Source organism: Pan paniscus, chromosome 3 (genome assembly GCF_029289425.2).
Source record: "Pan paniscus chromosome 3, NHGRI_mPanPan1-v2.0_pri, whole genome shotgun sequence".
Taxonomy (NCBI): Eukaryota; Metazoa; Chordata; class Mammalia; order Primates; family Hominidae; genus Pan; species Pan paniscus.
The window spans coordinates 53,795,571-53,819,145 of record NC_073252.2 but is presented as its reverse complement, the minus strand read 5'-3'; the positions used below and the strand labels follow the sequence as shown (position 1 = coordinate 53,819,145).

The 23,575-nt window shown below is 45.3% G+C and overlaps 1 protein-coding gene across 5 annotated transcripts in view; it reads left to right on the top strand.

The window, feature by feature from the left end:
- The first annotated feature begins 2,133 nt into the window (after positions 1 to 2,133).
- Positions 2,134 to 23,575, top strand: part of FAM47E (family with sequence similarity 47 member E) — a 35,882-nt gene continuing 14,440 nt past the window's right edge. Inside the window, exons 1-4 of one of the 5 annotated variants that reach the window (XM_034958624.3) lie at positions 2,134 to 5,580; positions 9,941 to 10,286; positions 17,456 to 17,595; positions 22,410 to 22,518. In XM_034958624.3, coding sequence (XP_034814515.2) covers positions 5,507 to 5,580; positions 9,941 to 10,286; positions 17,456 to 17,595; positions 22,410 to 22,518 — 669 coding nt within the window. In that variant the 5' untranslated portion in view covers positions 2,134 to 5,506. Of the gene's footprint in view, positions 5,581 to 9,940; positions 10,287 to 17,455; positions 17,596 to 22,409; positions 22,564 to 23,575 lie in introns of all 5 variants that reach the window. The other 4 variants (XM_008957694.4, XM_055111403.2, XM_008957692.6 and 1 more) reach the window with 4 other exon arrangements.

Here is a 23,575-nt window from a genome sequence, read left to right as displayed (position 1 = left end):
AGCCGCCCTGTCCAGGAGGTGGGGGGGCGCCTCTGCCCGGCGACCCCTACTGGGAAGTGAGGAGCCCCTCTGCCCGCCCAGCCGCTCTGTCTGGGAGGGAGGTGGGGGGGTCAGCCCCCGGCCCGGCCAGCCGCCCCGTCCGGGAGGGAGGTGGGGGGGTTAGCCCCCCGCCTGGCCAGCCACCCCGTCCGGGAGGTGAGGGGCGCCTCTGCCCGGCCGCCCCTTCTGGGAAGTGAGGAGCCCCTCTGCCCGCCCAGCCGCTCTGTCCGGGAGGGAGGTGGGGGGGTCAGCCCCCGGCCCGGCCAGCCGCCCCGTCCGGGAGGGAGGTGGGGGGTCAGCCCCCCGCCCGGCCAGCCGCCCCGTCCGGGAGGGAGGTGGGGGGGTCAGCCCCCCGCCCGGCCAGCCGCCCCGTCCGGGAGGGAGGTGGGGGGGTCAGCCCCCCGCCCGGCCAGCCGCCCCGTCCGGGAGGGAGGTGGGGGGGTCAGCCCCCCGCCCGGCCAGCCGCCCCGTCCGGGAGGTGAGGGGCGCCTCTGCCCGGCCGCCCCTACCGGGAAGTGAGGAGCCCCCCTGCCTGGCCAGCCGCCTCATCCAGGAGGGAGGTGGGGGGGTCAGCCCCCCGCCCGGCCAGCCGCCCCGTCCGGGAGGGAGGTGGGGGGGTCAGCCCCCTGCCCGGCCAGCCGCCCCGTCGGGGAAGTGAGGGGCGCCTCTGCCCGGCCGCCCCTACTGGGAAGTGAGGAGCCCCTCTGCCCGGCCAGCCGCCCTGTCCGGGAGGGAGGTGGGGGGTCAGCCCCCCGCCCAGCCAGCTGCCCCGTCCGGGAGGGAGGTGGGGGGGTCAGCCCCCCGCCCGGCCAGCCGCCCCGTCCGGGAGGTGAGGGGCGCCTCTGCCCGGCCGCCCCTACCGGGAAGTGAGGAGCCCCTCTGCCTGGCCAGCCACCCCATCCGGGAGGGAGGTGGGGGGGTCAGCCCCCGCCCGGCCAGCCGCCCCGTCCGGGAGGGAGGTGGGGGGATCAGCACCCCGCCTGGCCAGCCGCCCCGTCCGGGAGGGAGGTGGGGGGATCAGCCCCCCGCCCGGCCAGCCGCCCTGTCCAGGAGGTGGGGGGGCGCCTCTGCCCGGTGACCCCTACTGGGAAGTGAGGAGCCCCTCTGCCCGCCCAGCCGCTCTGTCTGGGAGGGAGGTGGGGGGGTCAGCCCCCCGCCCGGCCAGCCGCCCCGTCCGGGAGGGAGGTGGGGGGGTCAGCCCCCCGCCTGGCCAGCCGCCCCGTCCGGGAGGGAGGTGGGGGGGTCAGCCCCCTGCCCGGCCAGCCACCCCGTCGGGGAAGTGAGGGGCGCCTCTGCCCGGCCGCCCCTACTGGGAAGTGAGGAGCCCCTCTGCCCGGCCAGCCGCCCCGTCCGGGAGGGAGGTGGGGGGGTCAGCCCCCCGCCCGGCCAGCCACCCCATCCGGGAGGGAGGTGGGGGGGTCAGCCCCCCGCCCGGCCAGCCGCCCCGTCCGGGAGGGAGGTGGGGGGATCAGCCCCCCGCCCGGCCAGCCGCCCTGTCCAGGAGGTGGGGGGGCGCCTCTGCCCGGCGACCCCTACTGGGAAGTGAGGAGCCCCTCTGCCCGCCCAGCCGCTCTGTCTGGGAGGGAGGTGGAGGGGTTAGCCCCCCGCCTGGCCAGCCGCCCCGTCCGGGAGGTGAGGGGCGCCTCTGCCCGGCCGCCCCTTCTGGGAAGTGAGGAGCCCCTCTGCCCGCCCAGCTGCTCTGTCCGGGAGGGAGGTGGGGGGGGTCAGCCCCCCACCCGGCCAGCCGCCCCGTCCGGGAGGGAGGTGGGGGGTCAGCCCCCCGCCCGGCCAGCCGCCCCGTCCGGGAGGGAGGTGGGGGGGTCAGCCCCCCGCCCGGCCAGCCGCCCCGTCCGGGAGGGAGGTGGGGGGGTCAGCCCCCCGCCCGGCCAGCCGCCCCGTCCGGGAGGGAGGTGGGGGGGTCAGCCCCCTGCCCGGCCAGCCGCCCCGTCGGGGAAGTGAGGGGCGCCTCTGCCCGGCCGCCCCTACTGGGAAGTGAGGAGCCCCTCTGCCCGGCCAGCCGCCCTGTCTGGGAGGGAGGTGGGGGGTCAGCCCCCCGCCCAGCCAGCTGCCCCGTCCGGGAGGGAGGTGGGGGGGTCAGCCCCACGCCCGGCCAGCCGCCCTGTCCGGGAGGTGAGGGGCGCTTCTGCCCGGCCGCCCCTACTGGGAAGTGAGGAGCTCCTCTGCCCGGCCACCACCCCATCTGGGAGGTGTACTCAACAGCTCATTGAGAACGGGCCATGAAGACAATGGCGGTTTTGTGGAATAGAAAGGGGGGAAAGGTGGGGAAAAGATTGAGAAATCGGATGGTTGCCGTGTCTGTGTAGAAAGAGGTAGACATGGGAGACTTTTCATTTTGTTCTGTACTAAGAAAAATTCTTCTGCCTTGGGATCCTGTTGATCTGTGACCTTACCCCCAACCCTGTGCTCTCTGAAACATGTGCTGTATCCACTCAGGGTTGAATGGATTAAGGGCGGTGCAAGATGTGCTTTGTTAAACAGATGCTTGAAGGCAGCATGTTCATTAAGAGTCATCACCACTCCCTAATCTCAAGTACCCAGGGACACAAACACTGCGGAAGGCCGCAGGGTCCTCTGCCTAGGAAAACCAGAGAACTTTGTTCACTTGTTTATCTGCTGACCTTCCCTCCACTATTGTCCTGTGACCCTGCCAAATCCCCCTCTGCGAGAAACACCCAAGAATGATCAATAAAAAAGAAAAATAAAAAAATAAAAATACAAAAATTAGCCCGGCATGGTGGTACGTGCCTGTAATCCTAGCTACTCGGGAAGCTGAGGCAGGAGGATCACTTGAACCCAGGAGGTGGAGGTTGCAGTAAGCTGAGATCACACCACTGCACACCAGCCTGGGCAACAGAGTGAGACTCCATCTCAAAAAAGAAAACAAAACAAAACAAAAAAATAGAACTTGAAGATGAGAAATGGGAAAGCAGTCCTGAATTGGTAGAAACCCTAGGCATCTGGACAAATCGTTTATTTATTATTTGTTTGTTTATTTAAGAGTGATAATTTGCCAACATATTATTTTGCTAAATATTTTTAAAAGGATTATTGCAGCTGTAGAAAATATATAGAAAGCCATCTTAGGAAACTCTACCTCTTGCTTGCTGATATATAAATTGTAGTCAGCTTTTTCTTCTTTTTGTCACAACCTTTGGAGATTCCGGTAAAATGCCTCCTTCAGAATATTTCTGGGCATCCGTTATTTGTTTTTTTTTTTTTTTGGTTACATGAATAAGTTCTCCAGTGGCAATTTCTGAGATTTTGGTGCACCCATCACCCAAGCAGTGTACACTGTACCCAATGTGTAGTCTTGTATCTCTTATCCCCATCCTATCCTTCCCCCCAAGTTCCCAAAGTCCATTTTATCATTCTTACACCTTTGCATCCTCATAGCTTAGCTCCTACTTATAAGTGAGAATGTACAATGTTTGGTTTTCCATTCCTTAGTTACTTCAGTTAGAATAATGGTCTCCAGTTCCATCCAAGTTGCTACTAATGCCATTATTTCATTCCTTTTTATGGCTGAATGTTATTCCATTATATATATGTGTCTATATACACATATGTACCACAATTTCTCTATCCACTCATCGATTGATGGGCATTTGGGCTGGTTCCATAGTTTTGCAACTGCAAATTGTGCTGCTATAAACATGTGTGTGCAAGTATCTTTTTTGTATAATGACTTCTCTTCCTCTGGGTAGATACCCAGTAGTGGGACTGCTGGATCAAATGGTAGATCCACTTTTAGTTCTTTAAGGAATCTCCACACTGTTTTCCATAGTGATTTTACTAGTTTACATTCCCACCAGCAGCGTAAAAGTGTTCTCTTTTCACCACATCCACACCAACATCTAATTTTTTTTTATTTTTTGATTATGGCCAGTTTTGCTGGAGTAAGGTGGTATTATACTGTGGTTTTGATTTGCATTTCCCTTATAATTAGTGATATCTAGCCTTTTTTCATATGTTTGTTCACTATTTTTATATCTTCTTTTGAGAATTGTCTATTCATGTCCTTAGCCCATTTGTTGATGGGATTGCTTGTTTTTTTCTTGCTGGCTTGTTTGAGTTCCTTGTAGATTCTGAATATTAGTCCTTTGTTGGATATATAGATTGCAAAGATTTTTCCCGCTCTGTGGGCTGTTTACTCTGCTGATTATTTCTTTTGCTGTGTAGAAGCTTTTTAGTTTAATCAAGCATTGTTTGGACAAATTGTTACAAATCATTCCTGCAGGACTCCATTCAGCCTAGATAACCATACCTTTGGCCCAGTTCTCACAGAATTTCTACAGAAACCCTACCTCCTCAAAGTAATAAAAAGTTTATTATTTTGCTGCTGGGAAATATCTGCTGGGAAGATGAACACGCCTTCCCAGCAGAGTAATAAAAAATTACAATCGGACTAATATCAAAGAAAATAAAAATAACAATTGGGCTAATTATAATGATTACCTACATAGCTTTCTCCATTAACTAACTCACAACAGCTCTGTTAAGTAGGCAGGACAAATATTACCACCCCCGGTTCACAGCTGGAATAATAGTACTTGCATAATAATAATTCTTGAGGGATTCTTAAATGCTGGCACTGTGTTAATTTCTTTATATTCATCGAATATCCCTAATAACCCTACAGGTAGATACTATTATTTTCCCCATTTTCATGCCAGGTAATTAATGAAGCTTAAAAATGTAAGTACCCTGCCCCCAGGAGTGCATAATTATTAAGTAGCAGAACCAATGCTTATATTTAAATCAGAAACACTCAGAAGTAGCATGAGAATTCAGTAAAAACGAAACACACCCTCATGCAATCCGTATTATGTGGCCACGTGCCTACCAGGGTCAGCTGGATGGTACTTGTCTGCTAGAAGTGAGTCGAGGCAGAAGAATCAACACAGGAGCTGGAAGGGCCTCTGGAAATCAGCTGGGGACTAGAGACAGGTGTGCAGCCCTCGGTTTACAGAGGCTGTGAGACCAAGAGAGTTCCAAGACCTCCAGGAAAACATCTCCCTGCTAAAAGGCTTTCCCAATCTTTAGAAATCTATTCATTTCCCCCACTTTCCATCCTCTTTCTCTTGCTATCTCTTTATCGCTCCTCCTGCCTTCTTCCTTTCTTTCCTTCAGTAAACGTTTTTTGAAACGATGATGAGCAAAAAAGGCCTGATCCAGTCTATGGCGCGTTTCGGTGGGAAGATGAACACGCCTTCCCAGCAGAGTAAAACGTGATTACACCAAGGACCGGTACCCTCTCCCTTCCCTCGGCCAGGTCCACGTCCCCAGGCGTCGGAGAAGGGGTTGGACCGCGCAGCGGGGCGTCAGAGTTGCCAGGCGCCCGGGGCAAATACTAGCAGCGGTGGTTGTGCGGTGTCCTAGCGACGGGGCGGCAGCAGGGCACACACACCGCCCAAGCCCGGACGGTGGCCGCGAAGCTAGGGCCACCATGGCGGACCGCAGGCGGCGGCTCCGGCTGGGGACGTTGGCCCCGGTGCGCGAGGGCGTGAACCGCAGGTCCAGGTAAACACTCAGCGCCCGGGCCGAGGGCGCATCCCACGCGGGCCGCGCGGGGGCGCCTGGAGACCCGCGCTTGCTGGGGCCGGGGCGGGGGGAGAGGTCCAGCCTGCCTTCCCTCCTCAATGCTTCCTGTACGTACAACATAATACGCTGAGATAACCAGCGCTTGGCGCTGCTCTTTGCAAAGGATTTTTCCTGCTGTCATCCTCACAACCCCCGCCTCCCACGCCCCCAGGGATGTAGACTAATATCCCCATTTCTGATGGGAAAGTGATGGCCGCAGAGTCCGCTGCGGAGGCTGGTGCCCTCCTGCTAGCCACCCACCCTTCTCCGGCCTAGCCAACCAACTGTTCGCCAGATGCCCCGGGGCGCCTGGAGCCCTGTATCCGATGTTAGGCATCTGCTGTCCCTGGAGCCTTTGGTATCCAGATGGCGGCTGTGGCCAAGTGGAGCCCAGGGTTGGGGGAGCGCCTGGGGTGCTAGGGAGGTCTGCTAACATTTTGTACTGTTGTGGTAGCCTCAGAGCAGGAACAAGAAGGTTTTTGCCTTTACCGACTCCTTGACAATCTTTTGAGAATGGAATTCGTCTCTCTTCGAGACAGCACGATGTGGTGGTGAAGATTCCAAAGTCTAGAATCAGAAAGGCTTGAGTTGAAGGCTAGTTCTCCTCTTGTTTGCCTGGTGACCTTAGGCAAGTTGGTTGCTCCTTCTGGGCTCACTTTCCTAACTATAAAATGGGGCAATAACTTAGGAATCAGCTTTCTAAGATTGTCGTGAGGATTAATGGAGATAGCACATGTAAACTTGTCACTGGCACGTAGAACGTATCGTGTACATGTTAGCAATTATTCAAAGTTGTTTCTAGCAGTTATTCATAAGAGCTTCTTTGGGAAGCTTCTCCCCCCCATTTAAAAATTTTGTTTTGAAATAACTGTAGGCTCACAAGAAGTTGCAGAAATAGTACAGAGGTCCCATGTACCCTTCCCCTAGCTGCTTACAGTGGTACCATTTTACATAACGATAGCACATTGCCAAACCAGGAAACGTCATTGGCAGAATATGCTAATTGAACTAGAGACCTTACTTGGATTTTATCAGCTCTTACTTGCGCTCAAGTGTGTGAGTTCTGTAACATTTGGTCATATGTATACATAAAGATACAAAACTATTCCTTCCCCACAGAGGAACTCTTAGTATTACCCCTTTGCTGTCACTTCTTTTCCCACCCCAGCCTTGTCAATCGCTAAGCTGTTCTCCATTTCTGTAAGTTAGTTCTTTTGAGAATGTTAGATAAACAGAATAATACAGTATGTAACTGTTTGAGACTGGCTCTTTTTCACTCATCATAAAGCCCCTGAGATCCATCCAAGTTGTGTGTATCAATAGTTCATTTTTGTTGCTGAGTCGTGTTCCTTGGTGTGGATGTACCACAGTTTGTTTATCCATTCACTTGTTGAAGGACATTCAGGTTGTTTTGGACATTCCAGTTTTGGGGCTATTATGTAGAAAGCTGCTATCGACATTTGTATATAGAATTTTCTGAGAACATACTTTTTCATTTCTTTAGGATACATGTCCAGTATCCTTTTGCAATTCTTAAGGAGGGAAATATCCATATATCATGTACTAGTGTCTGTGAAAACAGTAAATATTTAGAAAAATTGTTTTCAGTTTTATTTTATGGGCCAAGCGAGATTTTTCCTGAACCCAACATAATGCAGAGTGGTAAGCTTATTAACTATGAGAGGCCATGTGGGGGAGAGGAAAGCCCTCCCTTTACACTGGTTGCCTTACTCTCCTCTTGGAACTTAGTTTCCTTATTGAAAAGAGGAAAGCGGTAGCCAGGCATGGTGGCACATGCCTGTAGTCCCAGCTACTCAAGAGGCTGAGGTGGAGGGATCACTTGAGTCTGAGAGGCAGAGGTTGCAGTGAGCCAAGATTACACCATTGCACTCCAGCCTGGGTAACAGAGTGGAACCCTGTCTCGAATTAAAAAAAAAAAAGAAAGGAAAGAAATGAGGAAAGTGGCTCACACCTGTAATCCCAACACTTTGGGAAGCGGAGGCAGGAGGATCACTTGAACCCGAAGTTTGAGACCAGCCTGGGCAACATAGCAAGACCCTGTCTCCTCTCTCTACAAAAACAATTAAAAAATTTAGCTAGGCATGGTGCCGCACACCTGTAGTCCCAACTACTTGGGGGCCTGAGATTGGAGGATCCCTTGAGCCCAGGTGTTTGAGGCTGCAGTGAGCTATTGAGCTATAATTGCCACTGCATGCTAGCCTGAGCAACGGAGTGAGACCCTGTCTTGAAAAAAAAAAAAAAAAAAACCAGAAAAAGAAAAGTGAAGAAAGTAGACTGGATTTCTTTTAGGATCTCTGCCAGTTCTAACATTCTATGAAGTTTCAGCTCACTGCCACGTACATTCCCCATTTTGAATTGTATGGCTGTACTTAAACAAAAATATTTGTTCTCAGATTTGATTTCATGAAGTGCTTGGATGCATGAGTTAGTTGTAAACGTGCATATAATGAACTTTGTGAAGACATTTAATATGGAGGGTTACTTACTAATAGGTAATGCTGAATGGGTCATTAATCTTATGATTAGATGTAATTTCAGCATCTTTCTGCCATTTAGCTATTTAAGAGTGATCTGTTAAATGCAGAGAGTAACTTTTTGTTAAGTTCATCTTTTTGTGTCCTTTCATCTAGATCTTCACAGTAGAGTTGGGTTAAGCCCTTAAAACAACACATACACATCTATGCAACAAGTAAGAAATTTCTAGGACTCACTAGAAAAGAATTGGGGTCAGGCCGGAATCTCTTAAAAACACTTTGTAGCAATGGGTGTAGCAAGGATTAGATTTGGTGTAAAAAGACATTATAGATAAAAGGGGTCTGAAGGTGGAAGAGGCTTCAGGGAAGGACACAAAGACTCTAGAATTACCTAACTAAGGCACTGTAATATGTGAGGATAATGAGACGCTCAGATTCCAAGTCGTGGCTTTGGTGTTCGCTGGTTGTGTTAGGTTATTCAGGAGCTTGTTCTATTTTCCTTCCTGTTTGCCCATCTGTCTCTTCCATCTCATCTATATGCCCTAACTACTCAATGCTAACAGGGGGCTGGTGGATAAGGAGGCTGAGTGAAGCAGCTATATATATGGCGGTGGGAGAGGTGGAGGTTGTGAATGAGAGAGCAGATGATTTGTCTCCAGTGGGCAACCAATATACCAATTGGGGCTCCTTGGATAAATGGACCCACTTTTCACAGATCTTGAAAAATCTGGCTTTTCAAGAGGAGCTATTTTTCCCGATTATTTATGTGAACATTTTTATTTATCATAAACTCCAGTAGAGTGATTAAGCACCTTTTTCTGGAGCTGCCTACCTGGGTTAAACTCCCAGCTCTACCATTTATTAGCTGTGTGACCTTTGACAAGTGTTTTGTTTTTTAACTTCTTTGTGCTCAATTTTCTTATCTGTAAATGGGAATAATACTTGTGCCTAATTCATAGGGTTGTTATGAGATTTAAATATGCTCGTATGTGTAAGCACTTAGAACAGTAGAACAGTGTCTGTTATATTGAAAATTCTCAATTTATGTTAGCTATTATGATTCTTATTAAAACACAAGGAGGACCAAATGACAGGTTTGTTGGCCCAAGGTAGCCCATGGACAGCCATTTTGCAGCCTTTGATCCCCTGAGTTTAGGGGGAACCCACAGAGGTTACATGAAGAACCAACGCCATTCAGCTAGTTAGGGGCTGAGTTGTCAGTGGGATCCAGGTTCTTCCCGCCCAACTGCACTCTGTCCCTTTTAGTGAAGAGAGAGAGTCCTTGGGAAAGGCAACAACTTGAGTGTCCTTCACAAAGCGAATGGAGAGATGAAATGTGGTGGCGGCAGTTGGAATAATGAACTAGATTTATATAGAGTGACATGGAAGGGTCTTTAAAATATAGTGCTGGGTAAACAAGAAGCCGAATAGTGCCATTTACGTAAATTAAGAGTGCATGCACACATAAGGATGCTTCAGAATTTCAAGGATGTGTACAAACAAAGGATATATTCCAAATCCACTAGGGCAGTTTTGCTTTTGCAAGGGAGACCAGTGAGAGTCAGATGTGGGGATAAAATAGACAAGAAAGCAAGAGAGGGGCCTTGTACAGAGCAGCGATTCTGGGCTATGAACTAGGAATATGATTAACTCCAGCTTCTCCAGTGAATCCCTCTTCCCCTACCCCCCACCCTAAAAGCTGGAGACCAGCCTTTTTACTACCTCCTTCTCCCACCCAAGTCCTGTGGTTAATATGAACAGGCATGTGGTATTCTAGGTACAAAGAGAATCTATCTACCTTCCAGATGTTTCACAAAGCACAAGAACGGGCTGAAGTTCCCCACCTCTCTGCACAGCCGGCAGTTGGTATTTCCAAGAAAGGGGCTGGACGACTTCAGGAAGGGCTGCCCGCCTTGCACTGGTCTGGTGACTCAGGTCCCTGTGGAGAGCTTTCTGCCCCAGATTTATCACAGAGCTCCCCAACTGGCCCCAAAGAAGAGGCAGATCAAGCTGCTCAAGGAAGCAGACCTGCTTTCCAAGCTCTCGCCAGCCCAGCAGGCTCGGAAGGCATTCCTGGAGGACGTGGAGGCCCACCTGACCCCACATCCCTTAGCGCTCTACCCGAATCTGGAAGAAGCTATGCCCATACAGGTGATGTGTCCTAGGGTTTGTGGGAGGGGCTTCACTGGGGCCTTGCAAATAATTCTATCTAAATGTCTAGGAAGTCCCCATGAGAGGGTGACATATTTGTAAGAGGAGCGATGAATGTCTCCCCCAGGGTGCGAGTTCTTGTGGGCCTCAGAGCAGCCTTCTGTCCTCTGTTCCCAGAAAACACAATCAGCAGCAACATGCACACTGCTCTCTTTGCTTCCTGTGAAGCCCTTCAATTTACAAAGATGCCACAAACCAGAAACATATGACTTCTATTCCCCATAATTTCTACCCATCTACTGTACTTTGTGTTGTGACTTTTTGGGGAGAGGAGGAAACAATGAGAGGGAATTGTCTAGTCTTATTTTTGTCACTTTAGCCTGGTATTAGGAGGTGCCCTTAAATACTTACTAAAGGGTGGAAAGAATGAGACCAGAAAGGTCGTGGGGAAAATCCTCCTAATGGTCCAGACTAGGGCTGGACAGCAGCAGCTCTGTGATGTCACCAATGTCCCAGGCCTCTCCTGACTTTAGCTCTATATCCTTAGTATGCATCTCTTGTCTTTGTATCTCAAAGTGGCTTCCATGCTTCCAGGCATTGAGTCTGTATTTCAGACAAGAAGACTGAAGGGACAAAGGTTAAAGGGTGCATGCCAGCTGACTCTGTCTTTTAATTAGGCAAATAATAGCTTTCCCAGTAAACATCTCTTTCATCTGACTACTCCTAGTTGCTAGGGAGTCTAGCAAATGGAGTTTCAGAGTTGGGCATTGAACCTGAGCAAAACCCAGGTTCTATTAGGTTTAAAGAGAAAACGTAGAATGGATATTGGGCAGGGAGCTAGCAGTGACTGCAACTCCATCCGCATCGCTGCAGCCTGTATTCTACACAGAGAGCGAGACAATGGTTCAGAAAGGCAAATCTCTGCTCAGAGCCTTCCAGTGTCCCCTTCTCTCTCAGAGAAAGCCAGAGTTCTTGCTGGGATCTGAAAGGCCTTGGCATTCTGCTTTCCACAGTACCCCTGTTCTGCTCCCTCTCCAACTTCAGCCCTGCTCCTGCCACTCCAACCACTCTGGCCTCCTGGCTGCTCCATCAACATTATGAGCATGTCCAATTCAGCTCTCTGTTCTGGTGCCTGGAACACTTGCTCCAGACGGCTGCTTGGCTTACTCCTTCACTCCCTTTAGATCAATGCTCAAATGTCTCCTGATGGGAGAGGCCTGTATAAAATAGCACTTCCCTTCCACCCTCACATCTACTCCTTACCGTGCCCTACTTTTCACTGTAGCACTTGCCACCACTGAGCTCCTCCCACAATGAAAGCTTATAAGGGCAGGGACTTTATTTGTGTCTTTCTCTGTGTACCACCAATACCTGTCCTATGGCAGACACTCAATAAATAATTTTGAATGAATGAATAAATAAATGATCAGTGGGAGAGAAGTCTACAGAAAGGACAGCTAGAATCGCTGATCGGTTAATCTCTCTCTGGGGCTTTCCCTCACTGCCTCCTGCAGGCCAGAACTTGTGAGTCCATGACAAAGAGATTGATTATTTCCACACCTCAGATGGCACATGAGCATGGCTTGGGATTGTGGCGCTTATTTCCATGTGTGACTTCTGCAAATAGGTGTGTTGGCTTCCTGCTGAAGCAGGATCTCTTATGGTGCTAAGGTGGCCATCAGAAGATCCAAGTTTAAGCCCTACCCACTTAGCAACCCCAGCAGAAAGAGAACGCACCTTTTTGCATGATCCTAGAAAACTTCCATAGCCTAATTATCATGGATCCAACTTTGATCATGTGTCTATTCCAAAGTCAGTCACTGTGGTTCTGATTGTTTGGTCTGCCTTAGGAGTGAGGATGGGGTCAGGCTAATTTAGACCATGCAGGTTGAGAGTGGAGAGAGAGGTGGTTCTCCAAGGAAAAATCCAGATATTCATGAGAGGGAAAGTAGATAGCGAGCAGTCAAAAACCACAGAAATCCTTTAGAGGCGCTTCACTCAGTGGGGCGTTTGGGGACAGGGGTAGGCCCAGAGACATATTCCATTCTAGAGGAAGTAGAACTTTAGTAAAAGACTGTGTACCCAGTGTCCAGGTGATGGGAGGTTTATCCAAGTGGTGCTGATTATAATCCCAAAAGACATAGTCCCAAACATCATAATCGTGAATGTTGAGATCCCCAAAGTCTAAAATCCCACAAATCACAATCCTGAAAGATTGAATTCCTGAATGTTGAAATCCTGAAAGCCAAATTCTGGGGAAGGGATTAGTGTGTTTTTGGTTGTATGCAGGATAGTTGCATCGTGGTAGGTGGACCTATTACCTTGCTATTGTCCTTATTTGGAAATTAAATATGGTTTAAGGAGATGAGTATGAGTGTCAACCTGACAAGAGGTGGACTTGTGGACTTAATTTTAGGTGTCAGTTTGACTGGATTAAGGAATTTCCAGAAACATGGTAAAGTGTTATTTTGGATGTGTCTGAGAGGGTGTCCCCAGAGGAGATTAGTATGTGAGTCTGAGTGGAGCAGGCCAGAAAGATCTACCCTCAGTGTTTCAGTGCTTCAGAGATCACAGAGTAAGTGAAAATGCAGGTGAAAAATACAAGAGATCTCCTCTGCCAAATTATTCAATTGTGTACAATTTATGCCTCTTCACATATAACACCGTGGTTGCCTTCGAGCATGTGACACTGTCAGAGAATTAAAAGAATTTGACAAGCTCAGCAACCTTCTGAACGAGACATTTGCTGATATTGAGATTCCTCCAGTGTCATAACCACATAAAATGGTGAACTACTCTTGGTTAAAGATATGACTGTCAAGAAAGATAGACTTCTTATATTTACCACTAAATCTAACATAGAAAAACTAGTGCATATTTCGCTTTGGCTATTGGATGGGACTTTCAAGACTGTCCCTACTTTTTAAAATCAATGATATACAATTCATGCCCCTGTTGGATCTGGAAATTCTAAAACTTATCTACTTCTTTATATATTAATGACTGGAAACAAATGAAGTATTTTATAATCACTTATTTGAAGATTTGGTGGACTGTGCAGAAGAAAATGGATTTCTTGGAACTCCCAAACCAAAATGACAGGTTTGGAATTAAGTGTAATCAAAGCTTCTAAAAGTGAACCTGAAAGAGTTATCAATAAAAATTTTTCTTCATGTAGTCTAACACATGTGGCAGAAATTCAGATGAATGGATTGGTCATGAGATTTGGCAATGACAGAAACTTGAGTTTAAAAATGAATCATTTCATGATCCTACACCCAGAAAACCTTGAAGATTCATCCAAAAGACTCCTAGACCTGATAAACGACTTCAGTAAAGTTTCAGGATATGAAATTAATGTTCAAAAATCAGTTGTGTCTCTATACATTATCATTGCTGAAGCTGAGAACCAAATCAAGAACTCAATATCATTTACAATTGCCACAAAAAACTGAAATACCTAGGAATGCATTTAATGAAGGAAGTGAAAGACCTCCACAAGGGGAACTACAAAACACTGATGAAAGAAATCATAAATGATGCTAATAAATATAAAAACATTCCATGTTCATGTAAAGGAAGAATCAATATTGTTAAAATGACCATACTATCCAAAGCAATCTACAGATTCAATGCCATTCCTATAAAATTACTGACATAATTTTTCAAATAATTAGAAAAAACAATTCTAAAATTCATGCAGAATCAAAAAAGTGTCTGATTAGCCAAAGTAATCCTAAGCAAAAAGAACAAAGCTGGGGTCATCATGTTACCCAACTTCAAACTATACTGCAAGGCTACAGTAACCAAAACAGCATAGTATGGGTACAAAAATATGCCTATAGATTAATGGAACAGAATAGAGAACCCAGAAATAAAGCCACACACCTACAACCAGCTGATCTTTGACAAACTTGACAAAAATAAACAATGGAAAAAGGGCACCCTATTCAATAAATGATGCTGGGAAAACTGGTTAGCTATATGCAGAAGAGTGAAACTGTGTCCCCATCTCTCACCATATACAAAAATTAACACAAGGTGGACTAAAGACTTAAATGTAAGACCTGAAACTATACAAATTCTAGAAGAAAACCTACAAAAAACTCTTCCAGACATTGGCTGAGGCAAAGAATTTATGACTAAGACCTCAAAAGCAAATGCAACAAAAACAAAAATAGACAAATGAAAGTTAAGCTAAAGAACTTTGAACTGCAAAAGAAACTATCAACAGAGTAAACAAACAGTCTGCAGAATGGGAGAAACTATTTGCAAACTATACACGTGACAAAGGATTAATGTCTAGAATTTATAAGGAACTTAATTCAACAAGAAAAAACAATTCCATTAAAAAGTAGGCAAAGCCATGAAGTCTCCCCAGGAGGTTAAGGCTGCAGTGATTGTACCATTGCACTTCAACCTGGGTGACAGAGTGTGAGACCCTGTCTCAAAAAAAAAAAAAAAAAGTGTACAAAGGACATGAACAGCCACTTCTCAAAAGAAGACATACAAGCAGCCAACAAACATATGAAGAAATACTCAACATCAGTAATCATCAGAGAAAAGCCGATTAAAACCACAATGAGATACCAGATACCATCTCATATCAGTCAGAACAGCTATTATTGAAATAAAAAAATAACAGATATTGGCAAGGATGCAGAGAAAAGAGGATGCTTATACACTGTTGATGAGACTGTAAGTTAGCTCAACCTCTGTGGAAAACAAGATGGAGATTTCTCAAAGAACTAAAAATAGAACTGCCATTCAACCCAGCAATTCCACTACTGGGTATCTACCCAAAGGAAAAGAAATTGTTTTATCAAAAAGACACCTTCACTTATATGTTTATCACAACACTATCACAATAGCAAAGTCATGAAATCAACCTAAGTGTCCATCAATGATGGATTGGGTAAAGATAATGTGGTATGTATATACCATGAAATACTATGCAGCCATAAAAAGAATGAAATCATGTCTATCGTAGCGACATGAATGGAACTGGAGGCCATTATCCTAAGTGAAATAACTCAGAATCGGAAAATCAAATACCATGTGTTCTTGCTTATAAGTGGGAGCTTAACAATGGGTATACATGGTCATAAAGATGGAGATAATAGACACTGGGGCCTCCAAAAAGGGGGGTTAGGAGGGTGTTGAGGATTCAAAAACTACCTATGGGGTACTATGTTCACTATTTGAGTGATGGGTTCACTAGAAATCCAAACCCCAGTATTACACAACATACTCATGTAACACACCTGCACATGTACCCCCGAATCTACAATAAAAAATTAAAAGGTAAAATAAAAAGATTTTTTTAAGGAAAGAAATAAACATGAAAACAAGTGTCATTTGTTCGCATTAGCATTCCTTACAGCTGCTGAAATTCCAGGAGCTTTTAATAAATTAAAGCTGCATCTGCCTGAAGAGATCAGTGCTATTACTGACTGGTTCAAAAATAATTATAGGATAAGTAAGATAAGAAGATGGTGTTGCTATTGGATCACCAGTATTGTTTCTGCCAACTTTGGGGTCTGTATATGAGTATATGTGGAATGGATTTCCCTATACCCAGAACAACATAGAAGTATGGCACAGAAGAGGGGAAAATGTAATAGGGAGTACTCACGTGAGTGTATATTGAATCACAGAAGAATTTTAAAAGGAGCAGTGCATGTAGAAAATGAATATGAACGTATTCTCCAAGGAGAGCCCTAAAAGAAAAAAAGCTACTATTTACTATGATGCAAGACTTCAAAATATAGTTAACGATCATAAATGCCTGCCAGTTCTTATGGAATACCTCTGTGTTATTGCCCATAATCTATCTCTCTTATACATTTTTTAACATGTTGAATTTTCTTCTTAGCTTTTTTTTAGTGCCCCCCACACTATTTTAAATTGTAAGTGTTATTTTTTACAATTCACTATGTTATGTGTTTCATCTTTGCATCATTTCTAATGCTGGAGATGTACATTGTGTAAAGACTTTTATAGAGCTCTAATTCATTTCATGCCTTTTTTGCAAATTCGACTTCATGAAAATGCGTTGTCACTAAACTAACTTTGTGTGTAAGCGTTGTGGATTTACATAAAAACATTGAAACTTCATCAATGAATGAAGAGATGTCCTTTTTTGTTCATCTGTATTTGTGAAAGATAACATTTCTTGATATCTTGGTTCTTTGGGTAACTGCACATAGAGTGGTGTCCCATCATGATTGTTTTTTGTTTGTTTTTTTGAGACAGGTTCTCATTCTGTCACCTAAGCTGGAGTGTAGTGGTGCAATTATGGTTCACTGTTACCTCAAACTCCTGGGCTCAAGGGATCCTCTCACCTTAGCCTCCAAGTATCTAGGACTACAGGAGCGCACCACCATGCCTGGCTAATTTAAAAAAAATTTTAAATAGAAACAGAGGTCTTGCTATGTTGCCCAGGCTGGTCTCAAACTCCTGGCCTCATACCATCTTCCTCCGTAAGCTTCCCAAAGCACTGAGATTATATGCCTTAGCCACTGTGCCTGGCCCCATTGTGCTTTTTGATTGATTTTGTCAAAAGGCTTAGGTTGTACATCACTGTGTTTCAGATGACTGAAATTATAAAGCAGAGTGCACACAATTGCCAAACATAGTGATATGCGTTTATACATATCACTTTTTGAGCTATTTCTTCATGAATATGGTTTCCCTGCTCATATTATACCCATGTGACTGCTAGTACACCTGACTGTTTATGCTTGCAAAACTATGTATATTGTTATTGCCTAATTCGTTGTATAAAATGGCCAATGAAGTGTTCTCTCATTTTTACATTTCTCAAATAAATCTCCATCTAAAAATTTAAGTGCCTTTAAGATACTTTTTTTGCAATTTTTTTCATAATTATAGTTTTGGGATTTTAATTTTGGGGATTGTGATTTTGAGGATTTTAGACTTTAGGGATTATGATCTTTCAGGATTTTAACATTTGGGATTATGTCTTTTGGGATATGGTCCAAATCTATCCATAGCACCCAGCATAATACTTGGCACAGAAGTTGGTGAACAGCACTGATGGACTGAAAAGGAAAAGTGAAGGGCAAGTTGGTCTGTTTTGTTGTAGAATGGGGACTCCCTTCTTCAGCATGTTTTTCTTTTCCTCTAAGACTATTTTCTGTTTGTAGCTCTTATCAAAGGTGCTGGAAGTGCTTGATCCTGACCAGAAGCTGGAGGACACATGGGCTTATTGTCAGGACACCAGGAAAGGAATGAAGGAACCCACAAAGCTTTTAAAAAAACATTCTACCCAAGTCTACCTGGGACCGTGAGTATTGTTCTTAACCCTTCAATCATTGCTGTCACCTGATGAAACATTCTAGGAATTACCTTCTTAAAACTTCTCATCTTTAGAATACTTCTAATGAAGCAAATGTAACTAAGTTCCCAAGGAAGAGGGAAAGGAGTCCTAGGTACCGCTCTAAATAGTGCTTATTTCTTCAATGGATGTGATTTATCCAGCGACGACGCAGACACAGGTGTCTATAAGGAAATTCCAGAGAGAGTCCCTCCCTATGCTTGAGGGGTAGAAACAGTGAAGGTTAGAAAATCCTTGATTTTGAGGCAGCTTCTAAGGCTTTCCAATTGCCTTTAATTCAAAAGTGCTCAGCATGCCAAAGCACCATACTTTTGGGGTATCATCCTTTGTGCCCCAAGAAATGTCAAGGCTGGAGGGCAGTGAAGAGATCACAACTCACTGCAGCCTTGAGTTCTGGACTCAAATGATCCTCCTGCCTCAGCCTCCTGAGCAGCTGGGACTTCAGGTATGTACCACCATGCCTGACCTAAGCCTTTTTTCTGAGTATAGGTCTACTGCTTGGAGTTTCCACCCATCTTTTTTGCATAAACCATACCTGTAATACTACCTTCATTGACCCTTCTCAAAGCACTAAGCTTAACGAAAGCACCTCCCTTTTGTAACACATTCTTGATTCCCCAGTCAACATAATATTTAATTAAATAACATAAATGCAGTGATAAGTTTACTGGACACAAATAGATTTGGGATACACATTTTTTGTTTGTTTGTTTGTTTTTGAGACAGAGTTTCGCTCTGTCTCCCAGGCTGGAGAGCAGTGGCACAATCTTGGCTCACTGCAACCTCTACCTCCTGGGTTCCAGTGATTCTTATGCGTCAGCCTCCCATGTAACTGGGACTGTAGGTGCCCACCACCACACCTGGCTAATCTTTGTACTTTTGGTAGAGGCAAAGTTTCGCCATGTTGGCCAGCCTAGTCTTGAACTCCAGGCCTCAAGTGATCTGCCCACCTCTGCCTTCCAAAGTGTGGAGATTAGAGGCATGAGCCACTGGGCCGGGCCTACATTTGACTTTTGAAATTAAAGACCTCACTGATGGGTGCTGAAGAGTATGGTGAACTAGAGAGTAGCCTATCCACAGTACCCAGACACTTAGAGGAGTGGGGACTGTGGTCAGTGTGTTTGGTGGGGGCCATGTAGATCTTGTTGGTCACACACATTACCTACATGGAGGGGATTTAGAGGGAATCTACTGCATTACATTATATATGTTTTTTAGGGTAAGACACAAGGTGAGAGGAACTCTACTCTTAGGACATTTCTGACTCTTCAGTCCACCTCCTGGTAAATGTAGGAAGGGTAACTGGACGTGCTTGTCTCAGTTCTGCCTTTCTTCCATGAGGAGCAAGATGGCCCATGGGAAGCACAATTTCTCCTTGCTTCCCCGTTCTAGAGGGGAGGACTGTCCTGGTCCAGCCTTGCAGGGGACTGGGTGGAAGGGTCTGCCAATTTCTGAGTGTCAGTTAGCAAGTCCTCTTGGACCTAAAGCCATGTCGTCTATCATGGCTGCTGTTAGCAGTGAAGGGGATATTTTGGCTATTGTCTTTGCTCTCTGTATTGTGTTTCAAGTTGCTCAGAACTTGGGTGAGGGAGCGAGAGGAGTGTTATATGTAGGGATCTGTGATATAATAAATATATTTGGTCTTTGTCCCCAGTTACTGACACAGGGCTCCTAAAACCCTTGGGATTTCCTGAGTGACAGGAATGCTTTTTGTTATTCATAAGGAGCCCCTTTTAGTCACTGGTGAGTTTATGCTAATGAGGCGCTCAGGTTGGGGCCCCTAGATTGTCTTAGAATGTGGCTGGTCACCAGAAAGACCAAGTGATTAGAGGGTTAGAATGTTCAGTCCCACTCAGTGTGACCTCTCAGAGGGGAAGAGAGGGGCGTGGCTGAAGATTAAAAACTCATGAACACATATATCTGATGAACCTCCGGGTTGATGGACACATCCAGGTGCTGGCAGGATGCAAGCGACACCAACTCCCACTCACCAGATAATCTGTCCTTTCCTTTAGAGCAAAATTTTTTGAAAGAGGCATTCATACTCACTTAGTCTTTTTCTCTCCAAACAACAATCAGGCTCTTATCTCCACCACTCCACTGACCTGACCTTAGTCAAGGTCTCCTTTGACCTCTATGTTAACTAAATCAGCTCTCAGAGATCACCATACTTGTTGTATACATAGTAGCAATTGACGTAATTGATCATGTCCTCTTTCTCATAACACTTTCTTTACTTGGCTTCTGGAACATCCCTCTTTCATGGACCTCTCCGTAGTCATCTTTTACTGGCCGCTCTTTACCTTCTGGCCTTGAAGTACTTCGGTCTTTGACGTCTTTTCAGCACATTTACTCACAACCAAGTGACCTCCTCTGGTCCATCTGTATATGGTTAATTCAGTATTTGTCCTTAGTTGTATAATTGGCATCTCAGACTAGAGAAACCCAAAACTGAACTCTTGTTTTCTCCCCCAAACTTATTCCTCCTTCTATCTTCCCCAGTTCAGTAAATGGGAACCCCATCTTTCCAGTTTTTTTCTGGAACAATAGTTGCAATCTGCCAGCAAATGGTAATGGCTCTACTTTTGAAATGTATCCAGAATCTCACCTTCTCCACTATTACCAGTCTATTCCAAGATTCCATCACCTCTTGCCTGGATTGTTGCAATAGCTTACTAACCGGTCTCATGGCCTCCACCCAAGCTCCCCCCTCTCAAGTCTATTTGTCACACAGTAGCTGACATAATCCTTTTAAAAGTGTAAGTCAAGTCGTGTCATTCCAGTGCTGGAGATTCTCCAATTGCTTATTTTTCTGAGTAAAATCCAAAGTCCTTACAACTGCCTTCAAAGTACTGTGTGATTAGGTCCCTGTCACCTCTCAAGCCTCATCCTCTACTATTCTACTCTTTAATTACTCCGCTCCACGGGACTTTGTGTTCTTTGGACATGCTCAGCACACTCCCAGCTCAGGTCTTTGCACATGCCATTCTTTTCTGTCTGTTATCTGCATGACTTGACATTTACATGGTTTGACCCCTTTCTTCTTTTGGGTCTTTGGTCAAATATTACTTTAATAGAGACAACTTCTCTATATAAATAAAATGCTCCCTACCATCACTCTCCATCCCTCCTGTCCTATTTTACTTTCTCTATATAACTTATAATCACCTGGCATATGTTTGTTTACTATCTATCTCTCCTATTCAGTTGTATACTCTATGAGGCCAGGGGCTTAACTTTATTTACAGTTCAATTCTAATGCCTGGCACATAGTCGGTGCTTACTGAATATTTGTTGAATGAATGGGTGGATAAATTAATATGAGTGTTATGAATAAAAGGTACAGAGGCTATGAATAAAGAGTAGGTTCAGGGGACAGCTTGTGGGGATGCCTCCCCGAGGAAGGCACATGTATGTTGAGATGTGAAGGAGATAAGGAAATGGTGACAGCATTGCAGTCAGATGCAACAGCTCAAGCAAAGGCCCAATGGCTGGAAGGAGCAGCATGAATTCACAGAACTGAGAGAAGGCCAATTGGCTGGAGCTCAGAGAGTAAAAAAGGGTGGTGGGTCCCAAAGAACTGGAGAGCCAGGCCATGCAGAGCCCTGGAGGTTGTGTCAAGATTTAAGTCTTTATTGGAGGAATAGCAAGAGGCTATTGAACACAAAAGCTTGTTCATGAATATCCATAGCAGCATTGTCCTTAACAGGCATAAAGTGGCAACAGCCCAAAAGTCCATCACCTGGATATGTTTGTGAATGGATAAACAAAAAGTGGTCTATGTAGACAATGGAATATTGGCCATAAAAAGGAGTAAACTACTAATACATGCTACAACATGGATGAGCCTTGAAAACATTATGCTAATTAAGAGAAGCCAGACACAAAAGCCTGCATATTGCATGGTTCCATTCAGATGAAATATCCAGAATAGGCAAATCTACAGAGACAGAAAAGTAGGTTAGTTGTTGCCAGGAGTGAGGGAAATGGGGAAATGGTGAGTGATTATTAATGGCTGCGGGGTTTCTTTCGGGGTAATAAAAATGTTCTGGAATAAGATAGTGGTGGTGGTTGCACAACTTTGTGAATATATAAAGGGTACTCTCATACACTTTTGAAGTGGTAAATTTTATGAATTTCGTGGTGGATGAATTATATCTCAATTTTTATAAAGAAGCTATTGATGGTGACGAAGCGTGGCTGCATTTGATATGTCCAGAGTTACATTTTGAAATGACTGCTTGGGCTGCAGTGTAGGGAATGGATTGGGGGTTGGAGGTTGGGGGAGCCATAGGAGTTGATGATGCAGAGACACTAGCATTTTGCAGCAGTCCAGAGAAGGAGACAGTTACAATCAGCCAGACTTTAACTGAGCTGGATTTTAAGAATGATAGAGAAGTCAAGGATGACTCCTACTTGTCAAGGTTGCCTGAGGCTTTGGTAGACTTCAAGCACAGTAATTTGGGCTTTTACCCAGTACATGTTTTAATAAATGGTACTCAAAATTTAAAAAAAATCAACTTATAATGGTAAATGCTATATAAGTTTTAATTATTATAACTAATCATGATATACTTGTCTTTATGATATTCGTAATGAGAATGTGCTCTTTGAAAAATTAAAATACAATTTGTATGTGAGCTTGCAAGAGACTGTTAGAAATACTTGCTTTATGATTTCCTTTTGCCTCTAAAACTGTTTGAAATCCATTTGGATTCATTGTGTCTCATATTGTAATTCTTTAATGATCTTATTATCTTTAGTTCCAGGAAGACATCTGTGTCAAACACAGGCCAATGGCTTTATGAAGAAAAGCCACATAAAGTGGATTTGCTCCATGAAAATGGTCCTCGTCCTGGTCTTCATGAAAATGTATGCAAAGCAGTTAGTGACTTCTGCAAGTGGGTTACTACTTTTGTAAGTTAGTGGTAATACTTAAACCTACTTTTAAATGTCAAGCTCAAAGTTGCTTTTATTAAAAAACAGTATTGGATAGAATCTAAGTCAAATCCTCAAAGTCGTAAAGGAATCATTTTCTTCTATTATGTATAAATAGAAATATTTCTGGTAGATGAAATTTCTGGAAAGTTTGCAAACTTGCTGCTAATTTGAATGTTTATGTTTACATCTCACATCATTGCAGCTGTTTCATATTTTTATTTTCCATTTTAATGTTAGGACTTTCTTTTCTCTCTTTCACTCCTTCAACTCATTTTTCTCAGTTAGATTTACCTAGAAGTACTCTGGCAGGTACTCCTTGATTATAATCTTCACACAAAAATGTTCTGACATGCCAGGCGCAGTGGCTCATTCCTGTAATCCCAGCACTTTTGGAGACTGAGGCGGGCGGATCACTTGAGTTCAAGAGTTCAAGACCAGCCTGGGCAATATAGCAAAACCTTGTCTCTCTTGTATTTTTGTAAAAAATATAAAAATTAGGCCGGGTACAGTGGCTCATGCCTGTAATCCTAGCACTTTGGGAGGCCAAGGTGGGTGGATCACGAGGTCAGGAGTTTGAGATCAGCCTGACCAACATGGTGAAACCCTGTCTCTACTAAAAATATTTAAAAATTAGCCGGGTGTGGTGGTGTGCACCTGTAATCCCAGCTACTTAGGAGGCTGAGGCAGGAGAATTGCTTGAACCTGGAGGCAGAGGTTGCAGTGAGCAGAGATTGCGCCACTGCACTCCAGCCTGGGTGACAGGGAGAGACTCCGTCTTAAAAAAATATAAATAAATAAATAAATAAAAATTAGCTGGGCATGATGGTGTGCCCCTTCCCACACAGGAGGCTGAGGTGGGAGGATTGCTTGAGCCTGGGAAATCGAGGCTGCAGTGATCGGTCATCATGCCACTGCACTCCAGCATGGGCAACAAAGCAAGACCCTGTCTGAAAAAAAAAAAAAAATCTGACATAAAGAGACTTTTGAC